Here is a 24517-nt window from a genome sequence, read left to right as displayed (position 1 = left end):
TATAGAAAATGCTGGGGGTGGGGGGCGGTCATGGTGGCTCAGGCCTGTAATCCCAGCACTTTGGGAGGCTTAGGCAGGCAGATCACCTGAGGTTAGGAGTTCGAGGCCAGCCTGACCAACATGGAGAAACCCCGTCTCTACTAAAAATAAAAAATTAGCCGGATGTGTTGGCGCATGCCTGTAATCCCAGCTACTCGAGAGGCTGAGGCAGGAGAATCGCTTGAACCTGGGAGGTGGAGGTTGTGGTGAGCCCAGATTGCGCCATTGCACTCCAGCCTGGGCAACAAGAGTGAAACTCCATCTCAAAAAAAATAAATAAATAAAAAGAAAATGCTGGGGGGAATAAAACTGCTGTAGAGAACAATGCATCACTGAATTTTTTTTATTGTGGTAAAATATGCATCGTAACATAAAAGTTACCAGTGTTGGCCTGGCATGGTGGCTCACACCTGTAATCCCAGCAATTTGGGAGGCCAAGGTGGGCAGATCACCTGAGGTCAGGAGTTTGAGACCAGCCTGGCCAACATGGTGAAACCCTGTCTCTACTAAAAATACAAAAAAATTAGCTGGGCTTGGTGGCGCACACCTGTAATCCCAGCTACTGGGAAGGCTGAGACGAGAGAATCGCTTGAACCCGGGAGATGGTGGTTGCAGTGAGCTGAGATCATCCCACTGCACTCCAGCCTGGGTGACAGAGTGAGACTCCATTTCAAAAAATAATAATTTACCAGTGCTACAGCTCTTTTTAGAACTTGTCTAGCAAGTTTTCCTGTTTTTACTGAAGCCTTCCCTTCCCTTCTAAATAACAAAAAGTACACTTTTTTTTTTTAAGAGTTCGGGTGTCATTCTGTCGCCCAGGCTGGGGTGCAGTGGCACAAACATAGCTCACTTTAGCCTCAAAATCCTGGGCTTAAGTGATCCACCCACCTCAGCTAGCTAGGACTACAGACACACAGGTACCATCATGCCCAGCTAATTTTTTTAAAAAAGCTTTATAGAGACAGGTCTCAAACTGGTGGCCTCAAGCAATCCTTCTGCCACAGCCTCCCAAAGTGCTAGGAGTACAAGCATGAGCCACTGTGGCCTGCCTAAATTTTGTTTTGTTTTGTTTTGTTTTTTTGAGACGGAGTCTCTGTCTCCCAAACTATAGTGCAATGGTGCAATCTCGGCTCACTGCAAGCTCCGCCTCCCAGGTTCAAGTGATTCTCCTGCCTCAGCCTCCTGAGTAGCTGGGACTACAGATGCGTGCCACCACACCCGGCTAATTTTTTGTATTTTTAGTAGGGACAGGGTTTCACCATGTTAGCCAGGATGGTCTCAATCTCCTGACTTCGTGATCTGCCCACCTCATCCTCCCAAAGTGCTGGGATTACAGGCGTGAGCCACCGCGCCCAGCCTGCCTTGCCTAAAATTTACAACTTTAATCAATTTTAAGTGTGAGATTCAGTGACATTAAGTGCATTAACAATGTTGTGCAACCATCACTACCATCCATCTCCAGAACTTTTTCATCATCCCAGAGACTTCACACCCATTCAAGATAATTCCTCATTCTCCCCTGCCCCCAGCCCCTAGTAACCTCTATTCTACTTTCTGTCTCTATGAATTTGCCTGTTTTATGTATTTGGAAAAAATAGTTGTGTTTAGGGTCAGAATAGTTAGGAATGTTTTAAGCAAGAAAATTAAAACTATCTTTGTTTCAAAGACCTTTTTTAAACCAGTGTTGGCAGTGCTAACAGTTCTTCCTTTTCTGCTAGATATCTCTGAAAGTGTGAACTTCGATGAGGAGGCTGATGGAAGATCCCAGTCAGCATGTTTAGAAAGACCCAGTTCTGCATCCAGCCAGAATTCAACCGTATGTAGTTCTGAAACTTCTTCCGTTAGAGCTAATTTGACTCTTTCTCAAACATATTTTCAGTATTTATTTATTTATTCATTTTTTATTATTTTTTTTTGAGACGGAGTCTTGCTCTGTCGCCCAGGCTGGAGTGCAGTGGCGCGATCTTGGCTCACTGCAAGCTCCGCCTCCCGGGTTCACGCCATTCTCCTGCCTCAGCCTCCTGAGTAGCTGGACTACAGGCGCCCGCCACCATGCCCGGCTAATTTTTTTGTATTTTTAGTAGAGACGGGGTTTCACCGTGGTCTCGATCTCCTGACCTCGTGATCCGCCTGCCTCGGCCTCCCAAAGTGCTGGGATTACAAGCGTGAGCCACCGCGCCCGGCCGTATTTATTTATTATTATTATTTATTTTTTGAGATGGAGTCTTGCTCTGTCGCCCAGGCTGGAGTACAGTGGCATGATCTCAGCTCACTGCAAACTCTGCCTCCCGGGTTCACGTCATTCTCCTGCCTCAACCTCCCGAGTAGCTGGGACTACAGGTGCTCACCACCATGCCCAGCTAATTTTTTGTATTTTTAGTAGAGACAGGGTTTCACCATGTTAGTCAGGATGGTCTCGATCTCCTGACCTTGTGATCCACCCGCCTCAGCCTCCCAAAGTGCTGGGATTACAGGCATGAGCCACCGTGCCGAGCCCTCAAACATATCTTCAGTATTTAAATACCATTACTGAGTGAGGGTTCCTTCAGAAGTGTAAGCTCAAATTTAGTTTATGATCTAATTTTTTCTATCTCAGGTCAGCTATTGTGAGGCTTTGTCCCATTTTCATGCTTACTCTTCATTACTCTTAATATTCATATACCTATTTAACTTTTCAGTTTTCCTTATTCTGTCAGAAGACTGAAGACACGGGGTAAATTACTAAGTTGCTTTGTCCACTATGTGTTTCTCAAACAGAATCAGATTTTGAGTCCCGGCCTCTTGTTGCTCATGTGTGGCTGTCCTTTCAGGATACAGGCACTTCCGGTTCTGCTACTGCAGCCCAACCAGCTGATAACCTCCTGGGAGACATAGACGACCTGGAGGACTTTGTGTATAGTCCTGCCCCTCAAGGTGTCACAGTAAGATGTCGGATAATCCGGGATAAAAAGGGAATGGATCGGGGCCTCTTCCCCACCTACTATATGTACTTGGAAAAAGAAGAAAATCAGAAGGTATGAGAATTGATTTCTAAGAACACTCTTGAGAGAGAGAAGAATGTTGTGGGGATAGATTGTTGATGGGCCTGAGGAAACTAACTCTGGTATTAGACCAAGCCAGCTGGAAGTAGATTGTATCTTTCAATCCTAGATGCTGTGTTCTCATTTTCTGCAAAGAGCTCGTGGTCTAATAGGCAGCAAGCTCTACCCTCCCACAGATAAGAGCTTTATCCACAATGTGGGAAAATGGACAGGTATTTGTTAATGTAATTATTTTCACCTGTCTCCCATGATTTAGTTTTTGGATGTTACTGTTTGTTCTTTTGGTTTTTCTTTTCATTATGGTAGAACATGACATTGTGGAAGGAGAGTGAGTTTTAGGGAATAGGAGGAATTAGAAATACAGAAGGACCTACAAGTTAAATGTCTTGTTTCTCACCCTAGAAATTCTAATTTATTTTATAAGTTTGAGCCAGTTTAATATGTACCGATGAACTTTATTTTATTAATTTTGTATCAATACCAGGTCTTAACAGATGATTTTAAGAGCCTAGAAATGAGATAATGATAGCAGGTGTTAATTGTTCTAACCACCATTTATTGAGTGTTTACAATAGACCAAGCATATGCATATATATTTATATATATTATCACCTGTAATCCTTGTAGCCACCTTGTTAGGTAGGATTTCTTATCTCTGCTTTAAAGATGAGGTAACTGGGGCTTAGGGAGTGACTTACCTACCCCACATTGCACTAAATGGTGGCAGAGCCAAATTCAAACCTATTTCTGCATAATTCTAAAGTCTTGCTGCTTAGCCACTGCCACTCTCCTGCTTCCCTGTTATGGTCCTAGTCTAGTAGAGTTTAGGAAGGATGCCTATATAGGATGGTATTCATGCCATTGAAGTCACAGTGGTTTAAAACAACAGCAGTATAGAAAAAAGAGTATTTCCTCCCTGGAGAGCCTTCCCTTTTGCTCCTTCTTGCCCTTTGCCTTATCAAAGTCTTTCCTGATGTGGTTGACATTCCTTTGTCTGTGTCCCCATGGCATTAAGAAAGCTATCACAGGCCAGGTGTGGTGGCTCATGCCTATAATCCCAGCACTTTGGGAGGCCAAGGTGGGTGGATCCCTTGAGGACAGGAACTGGAGACCAGCTTGGCTAACATGGGGAGACCCTGCCTCTAGCAAAAAATTAAAACATTAGCCAGGAGTGGTGGCATGCACCTGTAGTTCCAGCTACTCGGGAGGCTGAGGCAGGAAAATCACTTGAACCTGGGAGGCAGAGGTTGCAGTGAGCTGTGATTGCACCACTGCACTCTAGCCTGGGTGACAGAGTGAGACCTATCTCAAAAAAAAAAAAAAAAAAAGCCATCACAGTAAAGAATGGGAAGGTACTCAGCATCCTGTCACTCCTAAAGTTGGAAAGACTCTTAATCATGGCATTGGATGAACATTGATTGTTATTTATTTATTGGATTTTGCAAGGTTGCCCAGGCTGGCCTTGAACTCCTGGATTCCAGTGATCCCTCTACCTCAGCCTCCTAAGCAGCTGGGATTATAGGCTCATGCCACCTGGCCCAGCTTTGGAGATTTTTTTTTTTAACTGGAAGTTTTAGGGATGAAGTTGTAACTAATTATATGGAGAATCAAGCTAGTGAATTTAGAAAAACTGTACAGGAAAAAAACCCTGATAGTGAATTCTTTTTTTTTTTTTTTTTTTTTGAGACAGAGTCTCGCTCTGTCACCCAGGCTGGAGTGCAGTGACATGATCTTGGCTCACTGCAAGCTCCTCCTCCCGGGTTCATGCCATTCTCCTGCCTCAGCCTCCCGAGTAGCTGGGACTACAGGCACCCGCCACCATGCCCAGCTAATTTTTTGTATTTTTAGTAGAGACGGGGTTTCACCGTGTTAGCCAGGATGGTCTTGATCTCCTGACCTTGTGATCACCCGCCTCGGCCTCCCAAAGTGCTGGGATTACAGGCGTGAGCCACTGCGCCCGGCCTGATAGTGAATTCTGGTAAGAGAGTTAGAAAAAGGGATAAAGACCCAAAGATTAACAGTTTGACATATGCTGGGGACTTGCTAAACACTGGCTGAATGAATATGTAGGACACCCATGGCCAAGGGCGGGGCAGGTTCTCTCGACTTCATTTTTGACTGACACTTTTTCTTTTCCCAGATATTTCTTCTTGCAGCTAGAAAGCGGAAAAAGAGCAAAACAGCCAACTACCTTATCTCCACTGATCCAGTTGATTTATCTCGTGAAGGAGAAAGTTATGTCGGCAAGCTTAGGTGAAAGCAACCTTAGATCACTGTCCTATTCTTTCTGATAGTCTTATTCCTATAGTTGCAAAACAGTCCATATCTTGGTTACAACTAGCATGTATTGATGTTGTAATCTTAAAAAAAAAAAGAAAAAAAAAAAGGCTGGACACAGTGGCTCACACTTGTAATCCCAGCACTTTGAGAGGCCAAGGTGGGCAGATCACTTGAGGTCAGGAGTTGGAGTCCAGCCTGGCCAACATGGCAGAACCCCCTCTCTACTAAAAATACAAAAGTCAGCCGGGTGTGGTAGCACGTGCCTGTAATTCCAGCTACCCGGGAGGCTGAAGCACAAGAATTGCTTGAACCCAGGAGGCGGAGGTTGCCGTGAGCCAAGATAGCACCACTGCACCCCAACCTGGGTAACAGAATGAGAGTCTGTCTCAAAAAAATAAAAAAATAAGGCTGGTGTGGTGGCTCAGGCCTATAATCCCAGCATTTGGGGAGTCTGAGGTTGGAGGATCACTTGAGGCCAGGAGTTTGAGACCAGCCTGGGCAACACACTGAGACATTATCTCTTCAAAAAATTTTAAAATTAGCCAGGCATGGCAGTTCTCGCCAGTAGGCCCAGCTACCCAGGAGGCTAAGGTGGGAGGATGGCTTGAGCCTGGGAGTTTGAGGCTGTAGTGAGCTATGATCCCTGCCACTGCACTCCAGCCTGGGCAACAGAGCGAGACCCTGTCTCGAATGAGTAAGTAAATAAAAAGTTAAAAGAAAATCTCAGTTCCTTCCTTGCTTTAATGAGATATTTTTTAAAAAGTGATGATCAACATTTAGACATTTGGAGAATAGGCAAATAGGCTTCCATTTTCCTTCTCTTAGATTGTGTTTGTATAAGAAAAAAAGTACAGATCATCATGGTGACTTTTTCTCCTGACTCCAGATCCAACCTCATGGGGACCAAGTTTACAGTTTATGACCGCGGTATTTGCCCCATCAAGGGCCGGGGTCTTGTAGGAGCGGCCCACGCCCGGCAGGAGCTGGCTGCCATCTCCTATGTGAGTGCTGCTTTCCCAAGGCCCCCTGCCTGCCCTCCCGGTGTCCTGCTGGCACTTTTCACCTAATGTCGCTAAAGAACCTCCCCTCCCAAGCTTGTTTCTATTTCTGTGATTTCTGTTGCTGCACCATTTTCTCCATGTGTTTGAGTTTTAGTTATTTGAATTGCCAAGTTCAATTATTTTTCACTCTCAGAATATTTCTTCCCTTATTTCCTTTTCTTTTTTCCTGCTGCCACTTAATTCAGACCTTTACTTCTTATCCAGTAAAGGCTAAAGGCTACAATAAATTAAAGCTGATCTTTTTTTGCTTTTAATCTTTTCCTATCTAGTTCATTCTCTTTTTTCTCTTTTTAATCACTTTTTCTTATTTTTTTCCTCTTTTTGGCATTTATAGTTCACTTCTTTTTAAATTTTATCTTATTATTATTTGTTTTATTGTACTTTTTCATTTTATTTCACACCCAGGAAAGACCTGAGAACTATCTAGCTCATTCTCTGCTGCTACCAAATGAATCTTCCTAAAACGAGGCTCCAGTTGATCCTCCTGTTCTGCTTCAAATCTTTTAGTGACTACCCATTGTGTAAGATCTAACATGGTAGCATTTGCTTTCAGACTCCTCTATTGGCATGCCCCCCCTTCCCATCATTCTAGTCAAGCAGCCCTCCTGTCATTCCTTTGTCCAGCCACACTCATCTTTCCTCCTTGGAGAGGCTTCCCTTTTCCTCTTTCTTGCCTTTTGCCTTATCAAAGTCTTTTCTGATGTACTCCACTAGATGTGGTTGATATTCCTTCATCTGCGTCCTTGTGGCGTTTGTAACCCACATGTATTTGTTATTACTTGTTCAACATGAACCGTCTCCACCAGTTTGTAAACTCTTGTGAATTCTTACTCATGGCTATATCCACACTAGCACATGGCCTGGCACACAGTAGATATTCAAAGAGTTGTTGAGTAAGAGAAAGCAAGAAGGAATTGACCCATCTCAGCTGGTTTTTTTATTCCAAAGTCTCAACTTTCTTAAGTTGAAATTAATCCCATGAGATCTTATCTACATGCCTGAGAACGATTTGACTTCACACTTTGATGTAAAGTGTCTTTCCTCTATAGCTTTCATATATTATCTGCTTGGCTTGGCTGGGCTTGGTGGCTTACACCTGTAATCCCAGCACTTCGGGAGGCTGAGGCGGGCAGATCACTTGAGCCCAAGAGAGACCAGCCTAGGCAACATGGTGAAACCCCGTCTCTACTAAAAATACAAAAATTAGCTGGGCATGGTGGCAGTCGCTGGAGTCCCAGCTACTAGGGGCGCTGAGGCAAGAGGATCACCTGAGTCTTAGGAGGATTGAGGCTGCAGTGAGCCGTGATCACGCCATGCACTCCAGCCTGGGCAACAGCATGAGACCCTGTTTAAAAAATAATAATCAGCCCGGTGTGGTGCCTCACGCCTGTAATCCCCGCACTTTGGGAGGCCGAGGCGGGTGGATCACCTGAAGTCAGGAGGTCGAGACCAGCCTGGCCAACATGGCGAAACCCCGTCTCTACTAAAAATACAAAAAAAATTAGCCGGGCATGGTGGTGGGCACCTGTAATCCCAGCTACTCCAGAGGCTGAGGCAGGAGAATCGCTTGAACCCGGGAGGCAGAGGTTGCAGTGAGCCAAGATCGTGCCACTGCACTCCAGCCTGGGTGACAGAGCAAGACTCCATCTCAAAATAAAATAAGAATAATCTGCTTGGCTTGACAGGCATTTTTAACACCTAGTGCAGGCCTTATTTAACCACAACTCGTTTTCACTGTATGTAATATAGTGCCATGCCCTCACTGGGAAATAAATATGTGTTGGTGCTGACAAAGTTGGACAGTTTGTTCAGTTATCTCAAATCTCATTTAAGACTCAAGAGTAAGAGGCCGGGCGTGGTGGCTCAGTCCTGTAATCACCGCACTTTGGGAGGCTGAGATGGGCGGATCACCTGAGGTCGGGAAATCGAGACCAGCCTGACCAACATGGAGAAACCCCATCTCGATTAAAAATAAAAAAAAATTACAAAATTATCCGGGTGTGGTGGCGCATGCCTATAATCCCAGCTACTCGGGAGGCTGAGGCAGGAAAATTGCTTGAACCCGGGAGGCGGAGGTTGTGGTGAGCTGAGATTGTGCCATTATACTCCAGCCTGGGCAACAAGAGTGAAACTCCGGTCCTCCCCCTCCCCCCTAAAAAAAAGAGTAACGGTAAACTGTGAAGCCAAGAGATTCTGTTTTAAATGTAGGTGTTCAAAGAAGGTATAGGCCAGGCGCAGTGGCTCACGCCTGTAATCCCAGCACTTTGGGAGGCCGAGGCGGGCACATCATGAGGTCAGGAGATCGAGACCATCCTAGCCAACTTGGTGAAACCCCATCTCTACTAAAAGTACAAAAAATAATTAGCCGGGCGTGGTGGCATGCGCCTGTAGTCCCAGCTACTCGGGAGGCTGAGGCACGGGAATCGCTTGAACCCAGGAGGTGGAGATTGCAGGTTGCAGAGAACTGAGATTGTGCCACTGCACTCCAGCCTGGCGACCGAGCGTGACTCTGTCTCAAAAAAAAAAAAAGAGAAGTATAAAACGATATAATATTACTTTCCTGTTTTTGACACTCTGTTTACAGCAAAGTAATAAAATGATTTTTGGTACACCTGATTTTTTTTTATTTTTTGAGGCAGAATCTCACTCTTGTCGCCCAGGCTGGAGTGCAGTGGCGCGATCTCGGCTCACTGCAGCCTCTGCCTCCTGGGTTCAAGCAATTCTCCTGCCTCAGCCTCCTGAGTAGCTGGGATTACAGGCACCTGCCACCATGCCTGGCTAATTTTTGTATTTTTAGTAGAGACAGGGTTTTGCCATGTTGGCCAGGCTGGTCTCGAACTCCTGACCTCAGGTTATCTGCCCACCTCGGCTCCCAAAGTGCTGGGATTATAGGCGTGATCCACTGCCCCCGGCCGATACACCTGATATTGTCAGCATTTTACATTCCCAAGAAAGTCTCATGTTATAAAAGAATGTGGTCTCTATTTTTTTCCTGTTTCCAAGTTCTGCTTTGTTTTCCTATCTTCCAGGAAACGAACGTACTCGGATTTAAGGGTCCTAGGAAAATGTCTGTGATCATTCCTGGAATGACACTGAATCATAAGCAGATCCCATATCAGCCACGAAACGTGAGTAAGAATGTATTTAAATCAGCGAAAGACTCTAAAAGACAGTAGTACAAGACACAGAGATAAATATAAAAAAAAAAAAAAAAAAAGAAGAGAAAAAAAAAAAAAAAAAAAAAAAAAAAAAAAAAAAAAAAAAAAAAAAAAAAAAAAAAAAAAAAAAAAAAAAAAAAAGATTGAGCTTCCAGAGCCCCACACTGGAGCATAGCTCCATACACTTTAGGAGAGCTGCCCTCCAAAACCTCAGGGTAAGAGCAGTTGCAGAGTCGTTGCCTTGAAGCCATTTTTTCTACAAAGAGAAATGCTGGATAATGTAGAATAATTTAAAAAAAACCTGTCTTCGGCCGGGCGCGGTGGCTCAAGCCTGTAATCCCAGCACTTTGGGAGGCCGAGGCGGGCGGATCACAAGGTCAGGAGATGGAGACCATCCTGGCTAATTCGGTGAAACCACATCTCTACTAAAAATACAAAAAATTAGCTGGGCGTGGTGGCGGGCGCCTGTAGTCCCAGCTACTCGGGAGGCTGAGGCAGGAGAATGGCGTGAACCCGGGAGGCGGAGCTTGCAGTGAGCCGAGATCGCGCCACTGCACTCCAGCCTGGGCGGCAGAGCGAGACTCCGTCTCAAAAAAAAAAAAAAAAAAAAACCTGTCTTCATTGTTGGCTTTCATTCTTTGCTTCTGGTTTACCCTTTCCGAAATGGAGAAAGTATTCTCCTACTCTACCTTCTACCTCAGTTGGAGTTCTGAGTACAAAGTAATGATTTTCCCTTTGGACAGAACCATGACAGTTTGCTATCAAGGTGGCAGAACAAAACTATGGAAAATCTGATTGAACTGCACAACAAGGCCCCCGTCTGGAACAGTGACACTCAGTCCTATGTCCTCAACTTTCGTGGCCGGGTCACTCAGGCATCTGTGAAGAACTTCCAGATAGTCCACAAAAATGACCGTAAGCCTCCAGGAAGGGTTGGTGAGGAAGAGGAGGACAGATGCTCTTAGAGGATGGGAAATGCACATTCACTATACGTGATAGGAAGTGATAGGAGACAATCATGGAGGAGAGACAGTATTTCTTTGGAAAGATGAAACTACAGTTTTAGAGAAAACTTGTAAATCACTGTGTTGAGGAGGGGAGAGGAATGTGAGAGAGATGCTATAGCAAATCAGAATCCCAGCACTTTGGGAGGCCGAGGTGGGCAGATCGCTTGAGACCAGGAGCTTGAGACCAGCCTGGGCAACATGGTGTGAAACCCTGTCTCTAAAAAAATAGAAAGAATTAGCTGGGCATGGTGGCAGGCACTTGTAGTCCCAGCTACCTGGGAGGCTGAGGTGGGAGCATCACTTGAGCCAGGAGGTCGAGGCTGCAGTGAGCCGAGATTGCATCACTGCACTCCAGCCTGGGTGACAGAGCAAGACCCTGTCTCAGAAAAAAATAAAAAATCAGAGAAGTCATAGAGTAGGTTGTTTGGGAAACAAAGGCAAATGACCCCAATAAAGGTTCCTGGCAGCTGTAGCCTACGGAGTTTGTGACATTCCCAGCAAGCTGCTCTGTATTCTTCAGAAAGCTGGTGATTAACTGGCCTATTTGGAGGATCTTTCTGTATCATAAATAGGATCCCAGCACTTTGGGAGGCCGAGGCAGGAGAATCACTTGAGCCTAGGTGTTTGAGACCAGCTTGAGCAACACAGTGAGACCCTATCTTCACAAAAAGTGAAATATTAGCCAGGCATGGTGGCGCTTGCCTGTAGTCCCAGCTACTCAGGAGGCTGAGGTGGGAGGATCACTTGAGCCTGGGACGGGAGGTCAAGCCTGCAGTGAGCTGTGGTCATTCCACTAGGCTCCAGCCTGGGTGACAAAGCAAAACCCCATCTAAGAAAAGGAAGAAAAAAAAAGATTTCCCCTAGTGCAACCACATTATATTCTAACATCTTGATTTCTTTCTGTTTCTAGCTGATTATATAGTCATGCAGTTTGGACGTGTGGCAGATGACGTGTTCACACTGGACTACAACTACCCACTTTGTGCAGTACAGGCCTTTGGCATCGGTCTTTCTAGCTTTGACAGTAAGCTGGCATGTGAATGAGAGGACAATCAGGCAGGGAGCCTTTCTCCCCACAGAGCTTTCAGGAGCAGACAGTGGCCTCCCCTTCCCCTCCCTGTCCCAGGACTTGAAGAACAATAGTTTGCCCCTTTTGGAACGATCCCTGAATATATAAAACACACGAAGAGCAATAGTTTGCCCCTTTTGGAACGATCCCTGAATATATAAAACACACACACGAAGAGCAATAGTTTGCCCCTTTTGGAATGACCCCTGAATATATAAAACACACAGACGAAGAGCCATAGTTTGCCCCTTTTGGGACGATCCCTGAACATATAAAACACACACACACCCCGTGCACTCTCACTCCTTTTCCAGGTTTCATAGACTTGGTGAGGGATCACAGCTTAGCATGGGTGAGAGATGATTTAAAGCACAGGGAGATTCTTGTCCTGCTAGGGTGGGATTTCCTGTGCTTGGAAACTTGCAGTAGAATCAGGGACTGACATCGCAGTTCCTCTCTTCATTCCCTCTCAGCAGATTGGCCAGCACCAATCTCAGTTCAGAGCGGCTGTGATCACATTTATGATCAATTATGTGAGAATTTTATATAATTGTCTTCATTTCAATTAAGGCTGAAAGCATAAACTCTAGAGGTGACTCAGTCAAGACCGACAGTAATGTGATAATTGCCTTCATTTTCAACCCAGGAGTGCCTCTCACAGCTCTATCACTGGATCCATTAGTGAGGAGTGACACACAGATGTAGGCATCCTGTGCAAACACTTTGTCATTACCAAGAGAGATGGCAGTATTGACCATTTAGTTAAAAAAAAAAAAAAAGAAGGGTGGCAGGAGAGGCTTTGGGGAGGATCAGCCAGCAGACATGAGCACTGCTGGCCCGTGTGGCAGAGCTTTGGACTTTCTTCTCGGCTCTTTCAACCCTGGCTCATAGGCGCAGAAGGTGTTTTGCTCCGTTTTTTTGATTATTACACCCCTCCACGTATTATGTGACTCAAACCAGTTCACCCTTCCCAGAATGTATCCAAACCTTGAGAATGCAGGAGCTCTGTGAGCTCCACTGTCGGCACCATTCAGCCGCAGCCCTTGCGCACAGAACTGTTTGCCAGCGTTGGGTGGGACACCCATGGCAGCTGCTCCCTCAGACTTCCCTTCTGTGGACTGACCTCTCACCTCTGCCTGTTGTTCCTGCACCACGTCAGATAAGCATGTGAAGGAGAGCCAACTGGGAGCTGCGGGACCCTCGGCTTGTCCCCCACCGACAAGTCCCACCTGCTGGGTGAGGACGAGACTGTTTCCATCTCAGGCATGTTTCCCACCAAGTGCCTCCCTCACAGCTGTGCCCAGAAGCCTCACACCTTGTCACCACCACCACCCCCGACCCCACCCTGAGGCACTGCCTGGCAGATCACCCTGGTTGACCACAGAAGCTATTAATACACGACAGCATCTGGGGAAGGACTTATGGTGGGCCAGGTGGACCTCATCCTGCTTCCTCCTCCCTCTGGTTTAAAGAGATATATAAACTAATTTCACATAATTTGTGTGTGCAGGTGATTGGTTTTTACATAAGTCCTATTTATACCTTTTATATGTTACAGAAATAAAAGTTAATTTATATACAAATGTGTCACTGCCTTTGCAAGTCCTATGCCTCAGGAAGTTCCTACTGTCATGTTCTATAATCATAATTGTCATCTTGGGCCACGTGCAGTGGCTCACGCCTATAATCCCAGCACTTTAGGAGGTTGAGGCAGGCGGATCACCTGAGGCCAGGAGTTGGAGACCAGCCTGGCCAACATGGCAAAACCCCGTCTCTACTAAAAAAAATTAGCCAGGTGTGGTGGCGCGCGACTAATCCCAGCTAATCAGGAGGCTGAGGCATGAGAATCGCTTGGACCCGGGAGGCTGAGGTTGCAGTGAGCAGAGATCACACCATTGCACGCCACCCTGGGCCACAGAGTGAGACCCTTGCCTAAAAAAAAAAAAGTTTTGGTAACAGTGAGCACATCAGTTGTGTAAAACCAGGTGATTACTAACGAACTTTTCTTTTTTTTTTTTTTTTTTTTTGAGACGGAGTCTTGCTCTGTGCCCCAGGCTGGAGTGCAGTGGCGCGATCTCGGCTCACTGCAAGCTCCGCCTCCCGGGTTCACGCCATTCTCCTGCCTCAGCCTCCCGAGTAGCTGGGACTACAGGCGCCCGCCAACACACCCGGCTAATTTTTTGTATTTTTAGTAGAGACGGGGTTTCACTGTGTTAGCCAGGATGGTCTCGATCTCCTGACCTCGTGATCCGCCCGCCTCGGCCTCCCAAAGTGCTGGGATTACAGGCTTGAGCCACCGCGCCCGGCCAACTAATGAACTTTTCATCCTGATGTAGAGCAGGAATCTGCAGACAGAAGGCTGTGTTCCGGAGGCTACCTAGACACACTATACACATGATAGCCAGGGGCGTCTGGACAGAGGACGGGACCGAGAGCTGAGCTTAGCAAGGCCACAGAGGGTAGAGTGTATATTCTTTGGATGCCTGCCCAGGTCAGCTTCCCAGATTTGTTCTTGTTGACATTCTTTACTGGTTCAGCAGCAACACAAATGAACTATTTAATAGTGAAATAGACCCCATCGCTTGCCTCTGAGTGTTAACGTTTTGTTTGTTTTTCTGAGACGAAGTCTTGCTTTATCACCCAGGCTAGAGTGCAGTGGGGATGACCTCGGCTCACTGCAACCTCTGCCTCCCAGGTTTCAGCAATTCTCCTGCCTCAGCCTCCTGAGAAGCTGGGACTACAGGCGTGCGCTACTACACCCAGCTAGAATTAGAGGCACGAGCCACCGTGCCTGGCCTTCACATTTGTAAGCTGCCCTATGTTCAGAAGTTGAAAAACTATGCTGGGTGTGGTGACTCATGCCCAGCACTTTGGGAGGCCGAGATGGGAGGATCATTTGAGGTCAGGAGTTCCAGACCAGTCTGGCCAACATGGCAAAACCCTGTCTCTACTAAAATTACAAAAATTACCTGGGTGTGGTGGCGGGTGCCTGTAATCTCAGTTGCTTGGGAGGCTGAGGCAGGAGAATCACTTGGACTGGGAAGGCAGAGGTTGCAGTGAGCCAAGATTGTGCCACTGCACTCCAGCCTGAATGCGACTCTGTCTCAAAAAAAAAAAAAAAAAAAAAAAGTGTCCACAAAGCTTTCCTAGGCTTTCTGGCTCTTCTCAGCATCACAGTGATAAACACATGGAAAGAAGCAAGAAGAGCCTAAAAATCAGGACAAGAGCTGGAGTCGATTCTTACAGCTTGATTTTTCCTTTTTTTTTTTTTTTAGTCTTCCACATGCACAACGTGAATTTTCTTTTTCATTCTTTTTGGCTAAGGTGCATGGCTGGCTAGTTTTTCTGCTTTTTTTCTGCTCTGTTTCCCAGGCTGGAGTGCAGTGGTGTGATCTTGGCTCACTGCAACCTCCGCCTCCTGGGCTCAAACCATTCTCCCACCTCAGTCTCCTGAGTAGCTGGGACTACAGGCGTCCACCACCCCCAACTAATTTTTTAATTTTTGGTAGAGACAGGGTTTCACCATGTTGCCCAGATTGGTCTTGAACTCCTGGGCTCAAGCGATCCTCTCCCCTTGGCCTCCCAGAGTGTTAGGATTACAGGCATGAGCCACCGTGCCTGGCCCAAATAGATTCTTTGTGACACAGTTTTGTACACTAGTGATCGGGGACATACCGTTGGGCATTGACATGAAAGATTTCAGCAAGTGTCAATTACAAGTCTAAAAACATGCCTGCAAAAGGCTCTTTTTGATCAGTTTAATAGATCATAGAAGAAATTAACTAGCATCAATTCACTTCCTTGAGACCAGCATTATAAGTGCAGAAATAAAGTGATGGTTCGACTAAGGCAAAATCTTCCTGGGTTCTGACCCTATTTCTGCCAATGATTTGCCACGTGCCTCCTTTCTAGATTGAGGGGCTTTGAACTACGTGCCCTTTTACATTCTTGAATTACATGTTTCTCCCCACTCATGCTGACAACACTCTGGCATTCCCCTGTTTTGAGCTGAACTCACTGGCTACCCCTGGACAGCTTCATGTTCATGGCTTATGTTCATTAGCTCATGTTCATGGCTAAGGATGGCTAGCCCGAGAGGTGACACAAAGCTCAGGGAAAGCACAGATTGCCTCAGCGAAGGCACCATGGAGAGGAGACCGGAATTGTGGAAGAAACAGGATTGTGCACTGAGAAATGTCCTCTTTATTCTACCAAGTACGATTTATTAGCCAAGTTGACATTTGTCGATTTATAGCAACTGTTACAAGCAATTCTTAAGACACACACAGCTTGTTCTAAACTCCAGCATGTTGCAAGCTGCCTTTTTCTCAGCCTCCAGCTCCTGCCCGGGAATTGTCTGCACGTCTAACACCTGCTTCTCTTCAGTCCACCGCTCTCTTAGCCTGGCCCACGCAGGCCCCAGCTAGGGGCATGCCAAGGATTTGCCAGTTTCTGTGCCGCCTCCTGAGACACGTTTCCTGACCACTGGCATATTGGATCATTTTGCCTCCTTTCCTGCTTACGTCTCCTCGTTATCACTGTCGATGGATATGCTTTAACAGTCTCACAGTCTTTTTTACCAACCAATAGACTCCCCTCATCCACTAAAAGCTGGGGCTGCCGCAAATGAAGGTGTGCAGTGAGAACTGTAGATGGTTCCATGGCGCCACCTACTGTCCAGGAATGCACGTTGCAAGTACGTTAAAATAGGCAGATCCCGCACAGGTGAGGAAGTCACAAGGCCTGAGTGAAAACAGCAAGCCGACCACATTACCATGCATTTACCAAGCACCTCGTGTTAGACCATGGCTGTCTTCTGAAAGCCTGAGAACACTTAATATTTCTGGAGTTTAGAAACTAGTTAAGGTGCCGGGCGCGGTGGCTCACGCCTGTAATCCCAGCACTTTGGGAGTTTGGGAGGCCAAGGCAGGAGGATGACGAGGTCAGGAGATCGAGACCATCCTGGCTAACACAGTGAAACCCCATCTCTACTAAAAATACAAAAAATTAGCCGGGCGTGGTGGCGGGTGCCTGTAGTCCCAGCTACTGGGGAGGCTGAGGCAGGAAAATGGCGTGAACCCGAGAGGCGGAGCTTGCAGTGAGCCGAGGTCACGCCACTGCACTCCAGCCTGGGCGACAGAGCAAGACTCTGTCTCAAAAAAAAAAAAAAAAAAAGAAAAGAAACGAGTTAAGGTATTCCAGGTAAAATGCCCAGGATCTGGCCGGCACAGAATAAACACTAAGTATAGTGGCCGATATCTATATTATCTTTTTTTACTTTGAGGCAGGGTCTCACTCTGTTACCCAGGCTGGAGTGCAGTGGCATGATCTCACTGCAGCCTTGACCTTCCCAGGCTCAAGTGATCCTTCCATTTCAGCCTCCCAAGCTGCTGGGATACAGGCGTACAGGCGTGAGCCACCACGCCCAGCTAATTTTTTTTTTTTGTATTCTGTAGAGATGGGGTTTCATCATGTTGCCCAGGCTGGTCTTGAACTCCTGGGCTCAAGCAATCCTCCCACTTCAGCCTCCCAAAGTGCTGGGATTACAGATGTGAGCCATCGTGCCTGGCCATCATTTTTATTAATGTTCTTTAAAAATAAAACGAGCTGGGAATGGTGGCTCACGCCTGTAATCTCAGCACTTTGGAAGGCTAAGGTGGGAGGATCGCTTGAGCCCAGAATTTCCAGACCAGCCTGGGCAACATAGGGAGACCCCATCTCTACAAAAACAAATTAGCCAAGCACCGTGGCACGAGCCTGTAGCTCCAGCTACTCGGAAGGCTGAGGTGGGAGGATGGCTTGAGCCCAGGAGGCTGCAGTGAGCCGAGATTGTACCACTGCCCTCCAGCCTGGGCAAAAGAGTGAAACCCTGTCTCTAAGAAAAAACTTAACAGAACAATGATCTTCTTAGCCACGCAGTTAAACAGAATGGCTTATACATGTTTATAAAGCAAATTTGGATGGTTTTTCAGAGACAATAGGAGAGGGCAGAAGCACAGCATGGTTTAATCAGGTTACTCCACACACCAGTGCTAGCCCAGCCCTGATCCTACCTCCCTTTCCTCACTTTGTACCCATCTCTGTTTCTACTTGAATTAACTGCCTATACAAATATTAGCCCTGATGTTGTTGGAAATTTTTGAAGTATTTCAAATACAAAATGGGCCTCCAAGATTCTTTCTGGATGTACCTTGTCTTTTGGTCCGTCAGGCCTGAGCTCCTTCGACACTGTGCCCCAACGCAGCTTTGGCCATGACCAAGCGGGGTAAAGCTGGGGGCGTAGGTGGGGACAGGCTTTTTCCTGGTCTATCACCAGCTTTTACTATACCTCTTTGGTTTAATATTGGGGCTCTCAAGCCACAGGGTTTAACATCTAGTTAAGCACTTTCTACGCAGATTCTGCCCCTTGTCATGAATCTCAAGTGTTTCAAGAATAATTATCCAAGGCCGGGCGCAGTGGCTCACGCCTGTAATCCCAGCACTTTGGGAGGCCGAGGCGGGCAGATCACGAGGTCAGGAGATCAAGACCGTCCTGGCTAACACGGTGAAACCCCATTTCTACTAAAAATACAAAAAATTAGCCGGGTGCGGTGGTGGGCGCCTGTAGACCCAGCTACTCGGGAGGCTGAGGCAGGAGAATGGCCTGAACCCAGGAGGCAGAGCTTGCGGTGAGCTGAGATCATGCCACTGCACTCCAGCCTGGGCGACAGAGCGAGACTCCGTCTCAAAAAAAAAAAAAAAAGAATAATTATCCAGCAGTTCTCTTTCTTCTGTAGTTTGGGAGTAGGAAGATTAGGAAGGAAGAATGGTTTGAGGAGAAAGGAGGGTGACTGGCAGAAGAGGTCTAGGAATTAGAGCAGCATTTTTAAAGTATGTCTAGGCCGGGTGTGGGTGTGGTGGCTCACGCCTGTAATCCCAGCACTTTGGGAGGCCGAGGCAGGCGGATCACTTGAGGTCAGGAGTTTGAGACCAGCCTGGCCAAAATGGTGAAACCCCATCTCTACTAAAAATACAAAAATTAGCCAGACGTGGTGGCGTATGCCTGTAATCCCAGCTACTCGGGAGGCTGAGGCACAAGAATCACTTGAACTCGGGAGGCGGAGGTTGTAGTGAGCCAAGATTGCGCCACTGCACTCCAGCCTGGGTGACGGAGTGAGGCCGTCTCAACAACAACAACAACAAAAAACGTGGGTCTACGTTCCATTTCCAAAGTATGGATGCATACTTAGGACAAACTATATCAGGCTAAGGTAAAATGTGACCTTGAAAAAGGTTTCTTGATTTTTGCCTTTGGTCAGTTGTATGTTGTTCTATATCAGCTATTTTTTTTTTTTTTTTTATACTTTAGGTTTTAGGGTACATGTGCACAATGTGCAGGTTTGTTACATGTGTATCCATGTGCCATGTTGATTTCCTGCACCCATTAACTCATCATTTAGCATTAGGTATATCTCCTAATGCTGTCCCTCCCCCCTCTCCCCACCCCACAACAGTCCCTGGAATGTGATGTTCCCCTTCCTGTGTCCATGAGTTCTCATTGTTCAATTCCCACCTATGAGTGAGAACATGCAGTGTTTGGTTTTTTGTCCTTGCGATAGTTTACTGAGAATGATGTTTTCCAGTTTCATCCATGTCCCTACAAAGGACACGAACTCATCATTTTTTATGGCTGCATAGTATTCCATGGTGTATATGTGCCACATTTTCTTAATCCAGTCTATCGTTGTTGGACATTTGGGTTGGTTCCAACTCTTTGCTATTGTGAATAGTGCCACAATAAACATACGTGTGCATGTGTCTTTATAGCAGCATGATTTATAGTCCTTTGGGTATATACCCAGTAATGGGATGGCTGGGTCAAATGGTATTACTGAATGGGCAAAAACTGGAAGCATTCCCTCTGAAAACTGGCACAAGACAGGGATGCCCTCTCTCACCACTCCTATTCAACATAGTGCTGGAAGTTCTGGCCAGAGCAATCAGGCAGGAGAAGGAAATAAAGGGTATTCAATTAGGAAAAGAGGAAGTCAAACTGTCCCTGTTCGCCGATGACATGAGTGTATATCTAGAAAATCCCATTGTCTCAGCCCAAAATCTCCTTAAGCTGATTAGCAACTTAAGCAAAGTCTCAGGATACAAAATCAATGTACAAAAATCACAAGCATTCTTGTACACCAATCACAGACAAACAGAGAGCCAAATCATGAGTGAACTCCCATTCACAATTGCTTCAAAGAGAATTAAATACCTAGGAATCCAACTTACAAGGGATGTGAAGGATCTCTTCAAGGAGAACTACAAACCACTGCTCAATGAAATAAAAGAGGATACAAACAAATGGAAGAACATTCCATGCTCATGGGTTGGAAGAATCAATATCGTGAAAATGGCCATACTGCCCAAGGTAATTTATAGATTCAATGCCATCCCCATCAAGCTACCAATGACTTTCTTCACAGAATTGGAAAAAACTACTTTAAAGTTCATATGGAACCAAAAAAGAGCCCACATTGCCAAGCCAATCCTAAGCCAAAAGAACAAAGCTGGAGGCATCACGCTACCTGACTTCAAACTATACTACAAGGCTACAGTAACCAAAACAGCATGGTACTGGTACCACAACAGAGATATAGATCAATGGAACAGAACAGAGCCCTCAGAAATGATGCCACATATCTACAACTATCTGATCTTTGACAAACCTGACAAAAACAAGAAATGGGGAAAGGATTCCCTATTTAATAAATGGTGCTGGGAAAACTGGCTAGCCATATGTAGAAAGCTGAAACTGGATCCCTTCCTTACAGCTTATACAAAAATTAATTCAAGATGGATTAAAGACTTAAATGTTAGACCTAAAACCATTAAAATCCTACAAGAAAACCTAGGCAATACCATTCAGGACATAGGCGTGGGCAAGGACTTCATGTCTAAAACACCAAAAGCAATGGCAACAAAAGCCAAAATTGACAAATGGGATCTAATTAAACTAAAGAGCTTCTGCACAGCAAAAGAAACTACCATCAGAGTGAACAGGCAACCTACAGAATGGGAGAAAATTTTTGCAACCTACTCATCTGACAAAGGGCTAATATCCAGAATCTACAATGAACTCAAACAAATTTACAAGAAAAAAACAAACAACCCCATCAAAAGGTGGGCAAAGGACATGAACAGACACTTCTCAAAAGAAGACATTTATGCAGCCAAAAAACACATGAAGAAATGCTCATCATCACTGGCCATCAGAGAAATGCAGATCAAAACCACAGTGAGATATCATCTCACACCAGTTAGAATGGCCATCATTAAAAAAACAGGAAACAAGAGGTGCTGGAGAGGATGTGGAGAAATAGGAACACTTTTACACTGTTGGTGGGACTGTAAACTAGTTCAACCATTGTGGAAGTCAGTGTGGCGATTCCTCAGGGATCTAGAACTAGAAATATCTTTTTTTTTTTTTTTTGAGACGGAGTCTCACTCTGTCGCCCAGGCTGGAGTGCAGTGGCGTGATCTCGGCTCACTGCAAGCTCCGCTTCCCAGGTTCACGCCATTCTCCTGCCTCAGCCTCCTGAGTAGCTGGGACTACAGGCGCCTGCCACCACGCCCAGCTAATTTTTTTTTATTTTTTTTAGCAGAAATGGGGTTTCACCGTGTTAGCCAGGATGGTCTCGATCTCCTGACCTCGTGATCCACCCGCCTCGGCCTCCCAAAGTGCTGGGATTACAGGCGTGAGCCACCACGCCCGGCCTATATCAGCTATTTAGAGAGATAGAGATACATAAATGTAATCTTTGGGCCAGGTGTGGTGGCACACACCAGCAGTATTTCTAGCTACTTGGGAGGCTGAGGTAGGAGGATTGCTTACATGTGCTAGGATTACACCACTGCACTCCAGTCTAGGGACAGAGCAAGACCCTGTCTCAAAAAAAAAAAAAAAAAAAAAACCACACACACATTATTAATGTGCAAATTGCCTATCTACAGGGGGCTAGTTAAAAACACTAAGGTAAGGCTGGACACGGTTGGCTTATGCTTGTAATTAATCCCAGTACTTTAGGAGGCCCAGGCAGGAGTATTGCTTGAGCCCAGGACTTTGAGACCAGCCTAGGCAACATATCAAGACCCTGTTTCTACGAAGAAAAAAAAAAACAAAAAAACATTTTTTTTTTAAAATCAGCCAGGTATGGTGGCACATGCCTGTAGTCCCAGCTCCTCAGGAGGCTGAAATGGGAGGATCACTTGAGCTGGGGAGATCGAGACTGCAGGGAGCCATGATCACACCACTGCACTCTAGTCTGGGCAACAGAGAGAGACTCTGCCTCAAAAAAAAAAAAAAAAAAAAAAAGAGGAAAAAGCCCACTAAGGTACTTCCCACAATGGAATACTGTGGAGAATCAACAAGTATGAGGAAGACTGTATTGATTGATGTGGAAATGTCTGCAGGATCCATTCAGTGAGACGTGAGCTATCGAACCACGTAGACAGTATGCTTCCTTTTGTGCACAAAGGGTGGGAAATTGCAAGCCCATTATTATTTTTGCATAAACACTGAAAAACTGGAAACTAAAAAGTGGGTTAACTATAGGAGCAGGACAGGGCACAGGAAGGGCAACACAGATGTGGGAGGAATCTTTTTCTTTTCTTTTTTTTTTTTAAGACAGAGTCTTACTTTGTCACCCAGGGTGGAATGCAGTGGCACAATCACGACTCATCTCCTGAGTCAAGCTTTGACCTCCTGGGCCCCAGTGATCCTCCTGCCTCAGCCTCCTGCGTAGATGGGACCAGAGGCACGTGCTACCATGCCCAAGTAATTTTTTTTGTTGTTGTAGAGATGGGGCCTCACTATGTTGTCTAGGCTGGTCTCCAACTCCTGGACTCAAGTGATCCTCCCACCTCAGCTTCCCAAAGTGCTGGGATTCTAGGCATCCACCATCATGCCCGGCCAGGAGGAATCATTAAAAAAGAAGTTTTAAACCATATGAAATGACTACTATTAATTAATTAATTATTATTATTATTGAGGCAGAGTCTCCCTCTGTGGCCCAGGATGGAGTGCAGTGGCACGATCTTGGCTCACTACAACCTCTGCCTCCCAGGTTCAAGCGATTCTCTTGTCTCAGCCCCCCGAGTAGCTGGGACTACAGGCATGTGCCACCACGCATGGCTAATTTTGTATTTTTAGTATAGATGAGGTTTCACCATGTTGGCCAGGCTGGTCTTGAACTCCTGACCTCAAATAAACCACCCTCCTTGGCCTCCCAAAGTGCTGGGATTATAGGCGTGAGCTACCACGCCCGGCCAATGAATTTTTGAGAATGGTCTTGTTTTGCTGCCCAGACTGAGTACAATGGTGCAATCATGTCTCACTGCAGCCTCAACCTCCTGGGTCGAAGCGATCTTTCCTCCCCAGCCTCAGCCTCCCAAGTAGCTGGGACAACAGGTGTGTCCCATTAGCCACCACACCAGGCTAATGTCATCTTAATTCTCTTGTTTCTCATTCTTCACATTTAGTAACTCCCATAACTTTACATGTTTACACTTGCTCTCTCCCACAGTCCCAAATTTTTTTGCAAGCTCTGCGAGTGTTATTCAGTTGTTGCTGGGCATCTCCCTCTGAGACAGTGCACAGCTGTGCTGGCCAACATGTGGCTATTTACATTCAAATTCATTCAAATACAGTTCTTCAGTCAGGCTAGCTACATTTCAAGTCCTCACTAGCCACATGTGGCTAGTGACTACCACATTGGATGGTGCAGATGGAGAACATTTTTCTTTTTCTTTTTTTCTTTTTTTTTTGAGATGGAGTCTTGCTCTGTTGCCCTGGCCGGAGTGCAGCGGCGTGATCTTGGCTCACTGTAACTTTCACCTCCCAGGTTCAAGTGATTCTCCTGCCTCAGCCTCCCGAGTAACTGGGATTACAGGTGTGTACCACCACGCCTGGCTGATTTTTGTATTTTTAGTAGAGACAGGTTTTTGCCATGTTGGCTAGGCTGGTCTCGAACCTCTGACCTCACGTGATTCACCTGCCTCAGTCTCTCAATGTGCTGGGATTACAGGTGTGAGCCACTGTGCCCAACTGTTTTTGTTGTTGTTTTGAGACAGAGTCTCATTCTGTCGTCCAGGCTGGAGTGCCGTGACGTGATCTCAGCTCACTGCAACCTTTGCCTCCCGGGTTTAAGGACTTCTCACGCCTCAGCCACCCGAGGAGCTGGGGTTACAGGCATGCTCCACTGTGCCCGGCCGAGAACATTTTCATCATCACAGAAAGCTGTGTTGGAAAATGTTAGTTGGTCTACAGAAATCTCAACTTCAGTTTCCCAAGCTAACTGTCTTCTTAGCAATTCTGCTCCTGTGTTCCACTCGTAGCAGCCTGAGAGGCAGCCTGAGAGGCAGACTCCTCTGTTTTCCACACATTCAATAAATGTGGAGTGAAAAAATGAGTGATGAGGAACCGAGGCTCAGTAGGTGGCCAAGCTGGAATTTAAACTCTGACTGTTTAACGCCCTGAAAAGGTCATCACACACAACTTAGTTGACTCTCATTTTCAGAATATTTTATCAAACAGGATTACTGAAGATGAAGATTTTAGCTGAACAAGATTAGAAAAAGCCTTTCCTTCCTTTTGACTTTTTTTCAGGAAGCTCCTGGATAGCTGAGGATAAGACCCCTGTAGGAACTTCACCCTGCTTGAGAATTATGCAGAGAAGGCTTCCACCTCTGTGCAATGGAAACCTGTTGTTTGTTTCAGTTTGGAAATATAAATACACTGAATTAGTCAGCCTGGACTGCCATAACAAAATCCACAGACTGGGGCGCTCAAACAACAGAAATGCCTTTTTTACAATTCTGGAGGCTGGAA

The 24517-nt window shown here is 46.0% G+C and overlaps 1 protein-coding gene across 3 annotated transcripts in view; it reads left to right on the top strand.

The window, feature by feature from the left end:
* Window positions 1–13238, top strand: part of TULP3 (TUB like protein 3) — a 54089-nt gene extending 40851 nt beyond the window's left edge. For 2 of the 3 annotated variants that reach the window (XM_030804810.1, XM_030804811.1), the window contains 7 exons: window positions 1758–1855; window positions 2850–3053; window positions 5221–5333; window positions 6247–6361; window positions 9451–9549; window positions 10323–10494; window positions 11497–11757. In XM_030804810.1, coding sequence (XP_030660670.1) covers window positions 1758–1855; window positions 2850–3053; window positions 5221–5333; window positions 6247–6361; window positions 9451–9549; window positions 10323–10494; window positions 11497–11630 — 935 coding nt within the window. In that variant the 3' untranslated portion in view covers window positions 11631–11757. Of the gene's footprint in view, window positions 1–1757; window positions 1856–2849; window positions 3054–5220; window positions 5334–6246; window positions 6362–9450; window positions 9550–10322; window positions 10495–11496; window positions 11758–12629 lie in introns of those variants that run through there. The other variant, XM_030804812.1, reaches the window with a different exon arrangement.
* The last annotated feature ends 11279 nt before the right edge of the window (window positions 13239–24517 follow it).

Source organism: Nomascus leucogenys, chromosome 23, assembly GCF_006542625.1.
Source record: "Nomascus leucogenys isolate Asia chromosome 23, Asia_NLE_v1, whole genome shotgun sequence".
In the NCBI taxonomy this organism is placed as follows: Eukaryota; Metazoa; Chordata; class Mammalia; order Primates; family Hylobatidae; genus Nomascus; species Nomascus leucogenys.
The sequence above is the reverse complement of the archived record's forward strand: the minus strand, read 5'-3'. Positions and strand labels throughout refer to the sequence as shown.